General features: G+C 47.4%; 4 protein-coding genes across 6 annotated transcripts; 1 reads left to right on the top strand and 3 right to left on the bottom strand.

Moving 5' to 3' along the window:
- Window positions 1–104: 104 nt before the first annotated feature.
- LOC125769034 (paraplegin) lies at window positions 105–3,201 on the bottom strand. The gene is made up of 3 exons (XM_049437472.1): window positions 2,725–3,201; window positions 637–2,654; window positions 105–574 (listed from the first exon to the last, which is right to left on the bottom strand). Exons 2-3 carry the CDS (start codon window positions 2,626–2,628, stop codon window positions 221–223), a joined length of 2,346 nt encoding a protein of 781 aa, XP_049293429.1. The 5' UTR covers window positions 2,629–2,654; window positions 2,725–3,201; the 3' UTR covers window positions 105–220.
- A 1,284-nt stretch (window positions 3,202–4,485) lies between these two features.
- On the bottom strand, window positions 4,486–7,032 carry LOC125771187 (uncharacterized). Its single transcript, XM_049441618.1, has 6 exons — window positions 6,219–7,032; window positions 5,894–6,157; window positions 5,713–5,810; window positions 5,512–5,634; window positions 4,856–4,976; window positions 4,486–4,779 (listed from the first exon to the last, which is right to left on the bottom strand). Exons 1-6 carry the CDS (start codon window positions 6,736–6,738, stop codon window positions 4,517–4,519), a joined length of 1,389 nt encoding a protein of 462 aa, XP_049297575.1. The 5' UTR covers window positions 6,739–7,032; the 3' UTR covers window positions 4,486–4,516.
- On the top strand, window positions 4,715–13,646 carry LOC125772747 (uncharacterized). 3 transcript variants are annotated; one of them, XM_049444219.1, is made up of 7 exons: window positions 4,715–4,791; window positions 5,090–5,275; window positions 5,352–5,438; window positions 7,411–7,873; window positions 7,945–8,198; window positions 12,477–12,665; window positions 12,729–13,646. In XM_049444219.1, exons 4-7 carry the CDS (start codon window positions 7,531–7,533, stop codon window positions 12,942–12,944), a joined length of 1,002 nt encoding a protein of 333 aa, XP_049300176.1. In that variant the 5' UTR covers window positions 4,715–4,791; window positions 5,090–5,275; window positions 5,352–5,438; window positions 7,411–7,530; the 3' UTR covers window positions 12,945–13,646. The 3 variants fall into 3 exon arrangements, with proteins under 3 accessions (XP_049300176.1, XP_049300161.1, XP_049300137.1); XM_049444204.1 differs by having other exon boundaries at window positions 5,347–5,438; XM_049444180.1 differs by having other exon boundaries at window positions 5,090–5,438.
- On the bottom strand, window positions 8,192–9,727 carry LOC125774030 (uncharacterized). Its single transcript, XM_049444502.1, has one exon. The coding sequence runs from the start codon at window positions 9,173–9,175 to the stop codon at window positions 8,315–8,317; it is 861 nt and encodes a 286-aa protein (XP_049300459.1). The 5' UTR covers window positions 9,176–9,727; the 3' UTR covers window positions 8,192–8,314.
- Window positions 13,647–13,660: the final 14 nt, after the last annotated feature.

The raw sequence follows: 13,660 nt of genomic DNA, 5'->3' as shown, positions 1-13,660 counted from the left end.
AAAAGCCAAATTTGGTCGTGCCAAACTTATCAGCTTTTACCATAAACAATTTAATTAAAAAAACCACTAACTCACACAATAGCATTAAATGAAGGCAACAAATGTTATGTAACAAGTACAATTAATTGAATCCTTTATTTACAACCATTTCCAGCGGCTAAATCTTCTTAAATTCCGTTCGACTACGCACACTACCGCTGTCAGCATGATAAATATTCGCTCACTTCTCCTCTGTTCCGTTCTGGGCAAGCCGCTTCAGGCTGTCCTCGAAATCGACCGGTTCTATTTTACGCTTTGCATCATCATACCTTGGTGGTCCGATCAGCTCGACCACCTGGTCGTAGTTAAGCGTTTCCTTCTCCAGCAGTGCTTCGGCCAACCTGTTCAATTTGTCCGTATTATCGCGCAGAATCTGTTCCGTTCGTTCGTACGCTTCAGTGATCATTTTCCGCGCCTCAAAATCGATCAAATTGCCCAAACTCTTCGAGTATGGTTTTTCCGCGTACGGATCATTATCGCTTTCTTCGGCGAACGCGATTGGACCAACGGTTGTGTTCATGCCGAAGTATTTAATCTACCGAAAGGAGTAAGTAATTAGTCATCGTTTGATTAATATTTTATCTTTCACTTCCCTACCTGTGCATACGCCATTTTGGTCACCTTCTCAAGATCGTTCTGGGCACCGGTGGTGATACGGTTGAAGGTGAGATTTTCCGCCGCCCGACCACCCAGCGCCATGCACATCTTGTCGAACAGCTGCTCGCGCGTGTACAGTTTCTGCTCCTTCGGTGTGTACTGGGCGAACCCGAGTGCCAGGCTAGTGCGGGGAACGATCGTCACCTTTAGCAACACGTCCGAGTTCGGTAGCATCCAACCGACGAGTGCGTGGCCGGATTCGTGGAACGCTATCACACGCCGCTCGGTTGGCGAAAGGGCATGGGAACGTTTTTCCGTACCGCCCACCAACCGTTCCACGGCGTACTCAAGGTTTGCCGTGCGTACTACCTTCTGGTTGGTGCGTGCAGCATGTAGTGCCGCTTCGTTACATACGTTCGCGATGTCGGCACCGGAAAACCCGGGTGTAAGGGTTGCCAAACGGCTCGAGTACGTTGCGGGTGGTTGCTCTAGCGCAATACCGGACAAATGCTTCTCAAAGATTTCCTTTCGTTCGGCGAGGTTGGGTAGATCGATCAGAATGTGCCGATCGAAACGGCCCGGACGGAGCAATGCTTTATCCAGGATGTCAGCTCGGTTTGTGCTGGCAAGCATCAGCACACCTTCCTTACTTGCCATGCCATCCATTTCGACCAGCAGCTGGTTTAGCGTTTGTTCCGATTCACCCGAGTTCATACCACCCGCTCCGGCCGATCCTCCTTCGCGCTGCCGTCCGATTGCATCGATTTCGTCTACGTAGATGATGCACGGTGAACGTTTCTTTGCCTCCTTGAACAGATCGCGCACACGGGCCGCACCCAGTCCACCGATCATTTCGATAAACTCGGACCCATTCATGCTGAGAAAGGGCACCTGAGCCTCGGTTGCAACAGCCTTCGCTAGCAACGTCTTGCCACAACCGGGCGGCCCAAGCAGTAGCGCCCCCTTTGGTACTTTCGCACCCAGCCGCTGGTAGCGTCCGGGTGATTTAAGATAATCGACAAACTCCATCACCTCCTGCTTCGCTTCCTGCAAGCCGGCAACGTCTCGGAACCAAACGCCCCGCCCGCCTTCGATCGGATCGACTAGCGTGAACTTGGCACGGCCCATCTGCGTGAAACTGTCCATCGAGATCGGTCCACGACCACCGCGGATGCGACTAAGCAGCGCAATAATCACACCCGTCGCGAATAGTGTAAACAGAATGCGTCCACTCACATCACCGCTGCGCTCGAACTGAACCGACACACCCTCCGTCACGCCGAGCCGCTGCTCAACGGCCCGCAGCTTTTCCTCAAACTTGTTCATGTCGGCCACCGCCATATGGAAAATGTTCGACTGCACCCGGCGGCCCTTCACAATCGCACCGTCGTGCAAGATGATCGTCACCATCTCCATGTCCGGGTGTACCACTACCTCTTTCACCTCTCCAACCGCCAACATGTGATGGACGAACTCGTGCCAGCTCACGTAGCGTGTGGCCGATTCGGGTCGATTGCGCGACGGCAACACCATGGACAGAAAACCCACCAACAGATAGATTGTAATCATCCAGATGAGCGTTTTCGTTACCACAGACATCATTTTCTCCTTGTCGTCCTCATCATCCTTTTTATTGCCCCGGTTCGGGTCACCGTCCCGATCCGAAGGTTTCTGTTTCTGGGGCTGTTGTTTCTCCAGCTTTTGGTTCGATGTGTGCAGGTGGCGTGCAAACACGTACGCGGGAATCGAACTCGAATCGCACAGCATACGAAGTAAAGCGCGCTGTTCGGCGTGTAACTGCCGAAGCTGTCTTTGTGTGGTGCCGAACGTTCTTCCACAGGGTACATTCTGTATTGCACGAAAGAAGGCATCACGATTCGGTTGACTAGTTACGGTACGGTGTGCAATCGAGATGGCAGGTTCTATCCGACGTACTACCAACTTCAGGATGGTGTTATTTATAATTTGCCTGCATCTCTCTAAGTGATGCATCTTGTTTTGTGGAATTTAGCTGGAACCTAAAACAAGAAGTCTTAATCAGTAATCTTAATCACCATGAATTAATTAACACTATGCTTAACAACTTACAGTAAAATTAAGCCAAATCGTTTACATAACACGGTCGATGTGCATCAACAAGGCGACTATCAAGAGCGTTACTTGATTTGGTACAGCATTACAGGGACTTTTGTTTCATGATTCAATCATCAAAAAACATTCCGAAAGGTTTAACTGGTTTAGCTGAAATTGTTGCTCCAAAGCACCAGTCTACGGTGGCGGAATGGAATGTCTATTTCACAATTCTAAACGATGTTTACCGGAAACTTATGAAATTCACACACAATATATGTTCTGGTTAATAGAACCGATTCCAATTTTACGCAGCAAAATATTAAGCAACGCCTCAACAATTCTTTCGATCCGCTAGGATGTTCTGTACGGTGTGAATAGCAATAAAAATAGATGTTTTTGCTTCGCTTTCAGCGGTGAGACGTCTATGTTTTTATTTCGCTGCCGTTGTGAAATCGGCTGTCAGTTCAACTCACCACTGTAAACGCAGGCTGACAACGTCAAAAATCGGACATCGCGCTGCCCGACAGACAAAGAGACCTCAAATTTGAGAGAATTACGGTAAAAGATCAAGAAGAACATGGAAAACGACGGCGAAACCCGAAAAAAAGCATGAAACCCTTGATTGTGTGTGTGAGCCGACAGAGTTTGTTGAAGCTAGAATTGTTTCCATCTCGTTCTGACCTACATTGTTATCCTGCGTCCTTACTCTAGCGTTCATCCCACACTGTGACGAGCTCAGTTTGCTGTGCGCTAAGTCCAGGGTGGACGTGTTGTGGGACTTAGCAAATTTTATATTTGTTTGTGCGTGAATGATGCGCGGAAGTTAGCAAGTATGTGCGATTGCTTTGTGCAGTGCAATATGCTGACCAGTGTTGTGATTTATGTAGAGTTGATGTGCCTTTTTATGCCATTAACGTGTGGTGTTAGTTTTTTCCCTTCACTCCGTGCTTGCTTCGGCAAGCGCATTGAAATGTAGTGAGGGAAAAAACTTTCGGTGCATGTTGTGGAAACTTCTTCCCATTTTCACACGACGATGAATTCAGTTGGTGTTGTGTTTGGTGTTTGAATGTTTATGCGTGTATTTTGGTGATAAATAGTGTCAAAACATATTGTACGCGTTGGTACAGGATAGTGTTTTCGTCTTCCTTTTGTGCTTCTTTTGTGCTGCGTCATTTGCCGTGCGCACACTGTAATCCTGTGTGCAGTGAAGGATCGTTTTTTCTTCTTGCGCTGTTTGCCGCATCGTACGCGCACCCTAATCCAGTGTGCAGTGAAGGATCGTGTTTTTGTCGTCCTCTTCGGTGTTGTTCGTGTGTCGTCGTGTTTGCCATGCAGCGAAGCATGCGACATGACACACACTGTTACACGTCTTACACTATAATTGTAGAGCGGTGCTACAACCCCGCCTACTTAAAAATCAGGAAAAAGCTCAAAAAATCAAAAACAGAACGAGAGGTCGCGATACGTTTTTGAATAGGGGCGCGCGAGAAGCACATAGGGGTCGTCGATTCCAGCAGTGGCTTCGCGTCGAGTAGTTTAAATACCCATATTTTGATACCCGGGTGTGATCTCTTTTTTGTAGCAATGTGTACCTTTTGTTCCCACTGGGAATGATTTTTGTATTTCAATTGAACATGTACAAAAAGAATTGTAATTGCGATTTCCTCTAGCGCTTTACATGCGTGAAACAAAATAGTTTGGAATAATTGAAGAACGAATAGTTCGTCACATAACATAACTTTTAATGGGCAACGAAAAAAAAAGTTGAGTCGAATGTTCGTGTATTGAGCCGAGGGGCCTTTATTAACTAACGTATTTTGTTTGTACAAACGAGCTGCGTGTATGAAAGCTTAAATCCGCGACCAACCGTGGTTTGGTCGGTCTGCACGGCTATTACTATCGGACCGGCGCTACTATACGTAACGGGCTTGTTGATGCTGGCATCTGCCACAAGACTTCCATCATTCAAACGCTCACCGCACAGCCGTACGAAATTGATGGCGATGAAATCATTCGGACAGCTAAACACCTCCACACCCGCCTGGTTGGGTGGGACAATACTGCTCCCATCTGTATATGACGGTAATTTCAATAGAAGATTAAGTTTCGTAATTCAAAGATGTATGAAGGAAATTTCCAACTATACCATCCGCTATGTTAACCAACTGAAATGTGTTCTCCTTCCCGTTTGTTGTGTCCATATTGGTCAGCACGGCATTGCAGAACAATGGCTGCCTACGGATGCAGATGGCATAATTAAGATTGTTCTGTAAAATAAAACACCCAAAAACTTTTCAAATCAATTGATGCAAAGTCATCAAAAGAAATTAAAATAATGTAAACTTTTTTTCAAATATTACTATCAACTCTTTAACCGTAGTTTGTAAATGTATCTCCACCCGTCGAAAGGAAATGTCAACATTGCTGCTGACCGAAGAAAAACAAAACAAACAAAGATAAAATCCACAAAAAACATCTCGCCCAAGGGAAAGGAAGCCAAGCATCGGGAAAAGCAGTCACATAAAAAAGGACATTTCTTCCAGAGGAACCAATAAGGGGATAGACGGTTCGTTTGCATATTGATGAAACGACCCTGGAGAAAAGTGAAAATGTTGTGATGTTATCGTTTTCCTTCAGCACAGCTCGCTCATCAATTATGATACTGAGAATAAGAATCGTTCACAGCACAGTGTGCTAGGTTGCCACTTTCTCCTGCCCTCAAACCTTGGGTAAGTTACTTGTTACTGTGGCTTCTTTGACGAGTTCATGGTGCAATGGGTAGAAAAGTAACGATCAACTCACGAAATAGCTTGCCTTGCGGTTCGTCACCAGAATCGAGTTGTTATCGTAGTTGAACGATTTCAGTACACCACTCACGCCCTCATAGAATTGCAGGCAGCTGGCTGGAGCGCGAGGCGTAGCAAGCTGCAAGATAAGATGCAAATGGAAGAATTACTGCAGCTAGAAATGTAGAGCGTGTTAAACTGTGACTGTTTGCCAGACCTGCGTTATCTTCACTAGGAAAGCTCTCGACTGTTTTGAGTTGAACACCGCACTCAGATACAAACGGTGCGAGTAAGCTCGATCGATGTCGAGATACACTTGAAACGGATGTTAGAAAAAGGTTGAAAAGTGAGATTTCTTTTTTTTTTTTGCAACAAAAATGCAACCAAGAATTACATACTGTGCTGTCCAGTGTTGATGCCACACAGTACGGGGTAAGCACGCTGATCGTTCTGCACCGACACGATAAACTGATCCTCGATGCAGTTACCCAGCTGCGGTGGTTGGAGTTCAAAGAACAGAAACTCTAGCAGCACTTGCTGTACGGTTCGCTGCAGTACCAAGGTAAAGCCGCACGGTAATGCATCGGTTGCGGTCAGTGGGTAATGGGGGCTGTGAAAATAACTAACATTCTGCTCCGTTCTACCATCGCAACCGTACCGAACTGTAAACAATCGAACGTATCATGAGTACCGGGATGATCCCTTCCAGCTCGGCCCACTTACACACACAGCACACTCCAAACCCTCCGGCACAGCTGTCCATCGGTGTGCCGTTCAGCAGGATGCATTCCTGCTCGTGATAGCAGACACCGGTCCAAACGGTGTGATTGTCCAATCCAACGTTTCCCTCCACTGTTGACGATTGCCGCCTTGGCACGCACGGCCCATTCACGAACGAAATGATATGAAACACGCTCAACAATGGCGGTTCGTACGGTGACTTGGGTGGAAGAAACTTTTTACGTTCACGCAAAGGATGCTCCTGTGTACCGTTGCGACCGTTTGGTTTACTTGGGTTGTACCGTAACCCGTAGTGTAGCTTGTAATCGATGTAGTGTTGTTGTTTGGTTCGCTGCAATCGTTGATAGTCGACCGGAAAGGATGATGCAAGCGTTCGATTAGCACCACCCGTACGGCAATGTACTTCCTCCGGTACGGTCGTTGAAGCGTAAAGCTTACTGGAAGCAATCAGCGAATATCCATACTCCTGGAAGATGATCCAGACGATCCATAAAGATGGCATTGTATGTATGTGTTACTAAGGTACACTTCCCAAGCGAACTTCACGACACTATGTGCGACCGTCACCGGTGGACTGGGTTTGGAGATATGCCCAGTACACCCAGTATCGTCCTGTTGGCAAGATATTGATATCCATTGGGTGGCATTAAGTCGACAAGTAGATCGAAACGAACAAGCGGCTCGTTCCTTTTTGGCGACCGTGTTTCGGTGCGTGGTGGCGTGTAATTATCGCTCGATTAGCAGTTAATTGCTCGAAGTACCCAACCGACACGACGCGGGTGCCGTTCGTCTTGCGTTATTCTATCGAGTAACGTAGTAAATGAAAGGTTGCATCGATTGCTACGTTCGCCTAGCAGCGGGCGGTAAGATCTAAAGCTGCTTGTTGATACTTCGGATGTAATATGAAACGTACACCAGCGGGGACCATATATGATCCGTTTCAACTAACAAGTTCCGAAGGTTATGGAGCAAAAAAAATATTTTGAGAAAAAAAAGTTCAGAGTAGGACCTTTTAGGATTCTCTTGCATTTGCAATTACGTAGTTAGTTTATAATCTTAACATTTATTTGTCAGTTGAAGCAGTTAGATCGAGTTTCTTAGTACAATATAGCATCCTTAAACATATCAACTAGTGAGTAATCGTACGATGTATTTTTTCCACTCGTCATTTTAGGTTTTGAATCACCAACTCTCGTACAACGGTTGTAAAAACTTCTTGTCCGTGATCTTGCTGGCTTCCTCTATCTCGCTCTCGCTCGGTGTGTCTCGCTCTCTGTTTCTCTCTTGATCTGCAATGGGTTCGGAACATTCCGCGCAGCTCCAGCAGGGAGCGTCGGGTGCAGCAGATGGTACGTTGCGTACCGGTAGTTTGCATAGACACTCGACCACCAATCCAGCGACCGCCAGTCGGTCCGGTGGATCAGGAACCAGTGGTAAGCTGCAACGGGGCAACACGATCGCAGTGACGGGTACGATCCCGAGCGGTGGAAGCGGTACGATGGACGACGGGTACTCCACCTCATCCGTAACACCGTCGTCGGCGTACATCTGCGACTCACGGCCCGTTTCGCCACCGATGAGCGTTTGTTCCGATTCGGATCTGCCCTACATATCATACACAGACAAACCGATCGGTGGTAAGTGCATTCTCTGCATCGTGCGCCAACACATGACGGCATGACATACAAGTTTTCTTCATTATTTAAAGATTCACCCAAGCTACGGAACAAGCAGCAATCAAAGCAGACGAAAACGCGCCCAAACAGTGCGATTATTATGAGCAGAGCTGCACAACAGCAGCAGCACAATTACCAGCAACATCTGACACAGCACCTAGAGGGACGGGGAGGCGGTAGAGGTGGCCGTCCCGGTACGGGCGGGGCACACAGTATTGTGGTGGTGAAGTCGGCTGCTGTTCGAGACGTTGGCATCGAGAAGGATGACGATATTGTCCGGCTTCAGGTACGTGACGTCATACGGGGGATGTTCAGTCCGCGAGATAGCTTAACACGTTCGTACATACACAAAAGAGAGCAAGCGTTGAAGAGGGAGAGAGAGAGAGAGTTTCGTGGAGTTGGCTACAGATTAGGCAAACCGACGCCAACACGGTTTGTGGCCGATTCGCGCACACTGACCGGTTTCTTTGGGTCCTCACTATCATCCGCGATGGTGCACCCGTTGTGGAAGTTGATGCTGGACCGTAGATGCCGCTGGGAGTTACGCTTGTGTTCGGGCAGCTCCGAACCGGCATGGTGGCGATGGCCACTGGTTGGGGTCGTGTGCGTTGATGAGCAGATGCTCGAACGGTAGCTGCTACGATCATCGAAATCAAGCTCATCCTCGCCCGCATCCTGCTCGAAAACTTCCCCATTACGTTCATGCTCACTAGCTGCGTACCCATTGTCCGGGCGCTGTGTTGTAAACCGACCGGACGGGACAGCATTGCGTCGGGATGTACCATTTACGGGCGTACAGTAGTCGTAGAACTCAATCTTTGACTGTAGCGTGCTGAGTCGTTTAGCCCGTGCTGCTTCGCCCGTTTCCTCTTCCGACTGTTGGCGCAAAAACTGCTCGATTCGGAAACGCTCGTGTGCCTTGGTGCGCTCCAGCTCACCGAACGATGATCCGACACCGTCGTAAAACTGAATGTGCGATTCCGCGTGCTTTGGCAGACGGTCACGTACCACCGCAGGTACGCAGGTGGTGGTGGGTGGCTGTTGATCGGGGCGTCGTTCTATGGTTGGCTGTGGGGATGAACCGATCGGTGCTTCCGATGGGCGACGGTTGAGTGGGTGACCGTTGATCGTGGCGGATGGTTCCGGTTCCGGTGCGTACTCGTCCGGCCAGTAGAAGTGTGTCTTCTGCCGATCGGGACGCTCACCCGATGCCCGATTGATCATACCCTCGGTTAGGCCGGAGAAGAATTTTTGCTGTGCCATCGTGTGGCAACCAGACTACAATAAACACTATTTGCTGTATTTGCACGGTACCGTTACGGTACTTCGGTACCACCCACCAGAGGTGATGAAGAACTGCGATTAAGATCACTACAGCCCGTGTACAGGTTTAGGTCCAAACAGGCACACGAAAAACCACACGGAGCGGAACCACTACGGAGTTGAAATATCTAGCGGCACGTGGGCGTACTACTACTACTACTATTTGTCTACTACCTGCCGTCCATCACCGTCCCGCATTTCACTTTCATTCCGCTCTGTTTGCTGCGTGCTATTTGAAACACTACACACACGGGTTCTCGTTGTGTTTTCGTTTCGTTTTATGCCTTTCTCCTAACGAAACTGTTTTTTTTTTGTATCTTCTTTCTTTGCTTAACTTAACACCAAAAAAAACCGCACTCCGTAGCGGCCTGTGAGATTAAACGCTTTGAGTTGCGACGGATACGGTTTTCGCCGACTGGCGCACGCGGTACATTCGAGCAGTCCGGTTCGTTCCACTGTGCGCACCTGAGTGAGCGAACGTGCGCCCCACACTGTACAGCGAAGGCAGTAACAGTAGGCTTCCTACGGATCAATGCGCGATCCTGTAGCGTTCTCTCTCCCTCTGGCACACGTGTCGACCGACCCGTTCCGTCTGCATCACATTCTTTTAGGTGGTCGCTGTATACAATTATACGTGCGCGTAACCGTATGTGGTACGGCATTCGGATGCTCTCGTTGCAAGAATGTTTGTAACTATTGGACAGATTTTAATTTTGAGAAGAGTGTTCAATACAAGAATATAATCTTTAATTTTTATATTTTTTTTACAAAATTGATATATTTTTTTTATAGCAGTAAGGAAATTGTGTGTCGAAATTCTCAGCAATTTTGATCTGTGCCATGTACCATGCAATTCTTTACACATAAACAAGCAGTTAATGCTTGAACGGTATCTCCAGCAGTAACTGGATTTACTTCCATCTCGCTCTACTGAGCTAGACGAGATCACAACGGTGCCCTTTAATCTTGTAAGCAAACGAACCTTGTTCGGATCGATGCTGCTAATTTGTATGATTATATATTTTTTTCTTCTCTCTCTCGATTATCCATACAGTGTTACACCCCCTTACAGACCCCTTAGCGTTTTTTTTTTGCCTTTTTTGCTTGACATTTCTACCCGTTTTTTCGTTCTTGCGCTGGCATTCTCGCATACGTCTTAATTATTTTTTGTTTTGGTTTGTCTAAAACAGTAAGAAAAAGGGGGAAAACCAACTGACACACAAACCGCCCCGATTACCGATGTTCGTAGATATCCCGAAACCGCATTCTTTGTACCACCGTCTCACTCTCACTTTCGCTTGCATCAGTCCCATTTGCATCTCCTCTCGATTTGCGCGCGGTGTGTGTTGGTGGGGCGGAATGCCCCAGCCAATGATCTTACCAGTACAGTGCACCCTTTTATGGTGCAAACCCCCCCCCCAAAAACGGGGGTGCCCCGCTCCTTCCCGCTCGCGCAATACCAATTTGACACCAAACCCAGCCGGGTGAACCCACGTAGGCATCTGCATGATTAGACTCCGAACTCCGTTAAATGTGGATGACGTTTGCCATGCATCTGTTCGATGTTGCAATCGGTGGATGGGGGGGAACGCATTAAACGGACATGCAACACCGCCGTGGACACCACGGTGGTGAACTATTTTCGGTTGCTGTGTCGATGGGTTTGGTAGGGTGGAGAAGGCCCTTTTCTGGGGACACACACACCCTCGGCAATGAACACCATGTCAACGCCTCCGCCTTCAACGGGCCACCAGAGCAAGGCAAACCTTGGACGATCTTGTATGCAAATGAGGCTGCGGCTGTGGAAGGGGACGGTACAAAACGCGCCGCAAAATTGGCCATTCGCTGTGTGCAACGTGTGAAGAACGAAGCAACGGGACGTTCGTGAGGGTGGTCGAGATAGGCGGCAGCCCACCTACACAAGACGTTACGAATTCTGGTAGACTTTGGAACTGGTGCCCGAATGCCTGTCGCACGACGGTTGATTTGGGAAATGGAGTTTTGTAGTTGTGGAAAGATTTTGGTTTGATGTCGGAAGTTGACGAAGACGCAAAACATCCAGCAACATTTGAAGATAATGGGAATCGCGCTAATGCTATCCTGATATGAGATACTTGGAAACGAAAAAGTTATGTTTAGAGAACCTGAACCCGTTTTGTTTTTTGGGTTTTTTGGAATGGTGTGGCGATGATACACTTATTTAAATCTTTAGAAAAAAAAAGTTAGGCTCTCGTGAGTTGCGTTTAGTACTATTTTTGAAACAGCAAACATTAACAATCCCCCGCGGGTAAACCATTCTAAAAACTCAAATATTGATACCCCGGGATGAATATTACGCTGAAACAATATTACTCATTCCGGTACGCGTATGGATGTGGCCGATTTGGCCTTCCTGTGGCGGGTATTAAACAAAACAAAACCTCAGAAAAACAAAGCAATCCGCAATCCGGGAAACGTAAAAACAAATATGGTTGTGCGGACTGAAAAACCTCGATTGGAGGATTTTTTTTGTTTTGTTTTTTGGAGGTTGACAATCTTTTGGGCCGGGAAGTTGTGCACAGAAAGAGAAACAAATCCATGCCACCCGATGGTGTCCATATTTTGCGCCCCCGGGTTCTCAGTGTTTTGCCCGGTCGGTTTGGTTGCCGGGTTGCCTCATATAATGGTTAACCTTGACACTCTCTCACCCAGCATCCCGTACAAAAAGACCTTCCATCTTTTCCATTTGTCGGTCTTTTCTTCTTTTGTTGTATGGTAGATATGGTGTGGTTGTCCATCGCCCACGCACCATATGACATATGGCGTCTTCCGTAAGCAGTGAGATTGTTTATCCCAATTTGTTCGTTCGGCGAGAGCCTAAAGATGGATGTGATTTTTTTTTTGGTTTCGGGGTCGTTCAAGCTTAAAAAGGGCAAGAAAGTATGTTTCCTCCCTTATAAGTCTGCGTGTAATGTTCTAGAAGCAATCATATACGGAAGTAACGATATGATGCTATCGTCTTCAATCATTGCAAAAGAGAAGATAAATAACTTTTTTAAAGGCAACCTAAAATTGGTCCGATTCGGATGAGCAGCGTCACCTGGTGGCGTTTTGAAAGCAAATGGTGTGTCTTGACTGTGTTGTCTTGTGCTCGATCAACTGCACAGTGTCGCCCTCTATAGGCATCGTAGCGAAACAGCGCCCTCTAGCATTCAGCAAACAAAGCGCGCAGTACATTAAAATAGTCGTTTTTGTTTTACAGAGCGTACCGATGTTCTTACCGGTCATGCGTGGGACGCTAACGCTGCCGGCTAATCGCGACCCGGAAGTTCTCGAACGTCTACAGCCGACGCACCTCATCAACATGTGTAGCCGGTTGCAGTCACACTTTAACACCTGTGCCATACACGTATCGTCCGAGCAGCAGCAAATAACGAATCGCATCAAGGAAGTAAGGGCGCGCTCCGGAGTATAAGCACCTGTAAGTATTAATGTTTGGCCGATTTGCTTTCAGGTGGATCAGGAGGTATCAAGCGCACTGGCCCAGTTGGTACAGAAGCAGAAGCTCTACACGTCGTACGCGGAAACGTTCTCGAAGGTGCGTCAAATTTCGCAGCAACTGACACGCTGCAACGACATCCTCAATCAAAACATCGAGAGCATGGAGTATCTCAACAATCTGCTTAACGTGGAGGACCGGCTGGAACCGTTCGTGTGGAAAACCGAATAGAGGGTTTTTTTCTGTATATGGCCGGGCGTGTGAATGCTTTCGTCAAACTGCACGCACCATTAAGCATCGGTGTGCATGTGAAGCGCATAGTATAACAGTATAAGATATGGAAGGTAAATTTGGAGCGCTGTGCGTGATGGTGATATAAGAATTGGTACACACACACATAGTGCGCGTGTGTGTGTGTGTGGGAAATTGGGTTGGCAAAAGGTATGCTGTGCGAAATAGCATGAAAACAGCAACAACAACACAACAGTAACGATCGAAACGTGATGGTTCTAGTCGAAGAAGCGCGTGCAATAATCTATTGGAACGCTAGGTGTGTAGGGTAAGCAATAATGTAATGGACAAGTGTAATAATAGATTGTAGCTATAGTAGTGAAACACCATTCTCAAAAAGCCTTTGAACGCAAGAAAAAAAAAATAACGCAAAGTACACACGGTTGTAAGTGGTGTTATAAGTTGTAATTGCTGTACTAGCGCTCCCGTAAATGGAAGGCATGGGCAAACCATTAACAGCGCTAATAAAGGTGTGACGCTTTCCTATCGATGTAATCGAAAATCCCGCAATTTCCCCCCAACTCCCCTACCCTTGCTTCCCATTCTGTTCCTTCGCTCACGTCCTTCCCTTTTTCTATGCTCTCCTGTTCTATGTTCTCTATGTATAATACCCTCCCCTTTTAGCTAGTCTTAAAAACAAAACCAACGTCTTCCTT

The sequence above is a fragment of the Anopheles funestus genome, chromosome X (genome assembly GCF_943734845.2).
Source record: "Anopheles funestus chromosome X, idAnoFuneDA-416_04, whole genome shotgun sequence".
NCBI classification, from domain to species: Eukaryota; Metazoa; Arthropoda; class Insecta; order Diptera; family Culicidae; genus Anopheles; species Anopheles funestus.
This window is presented reverse-complemented; position numbering and strand designations above follow the sequence as displayed.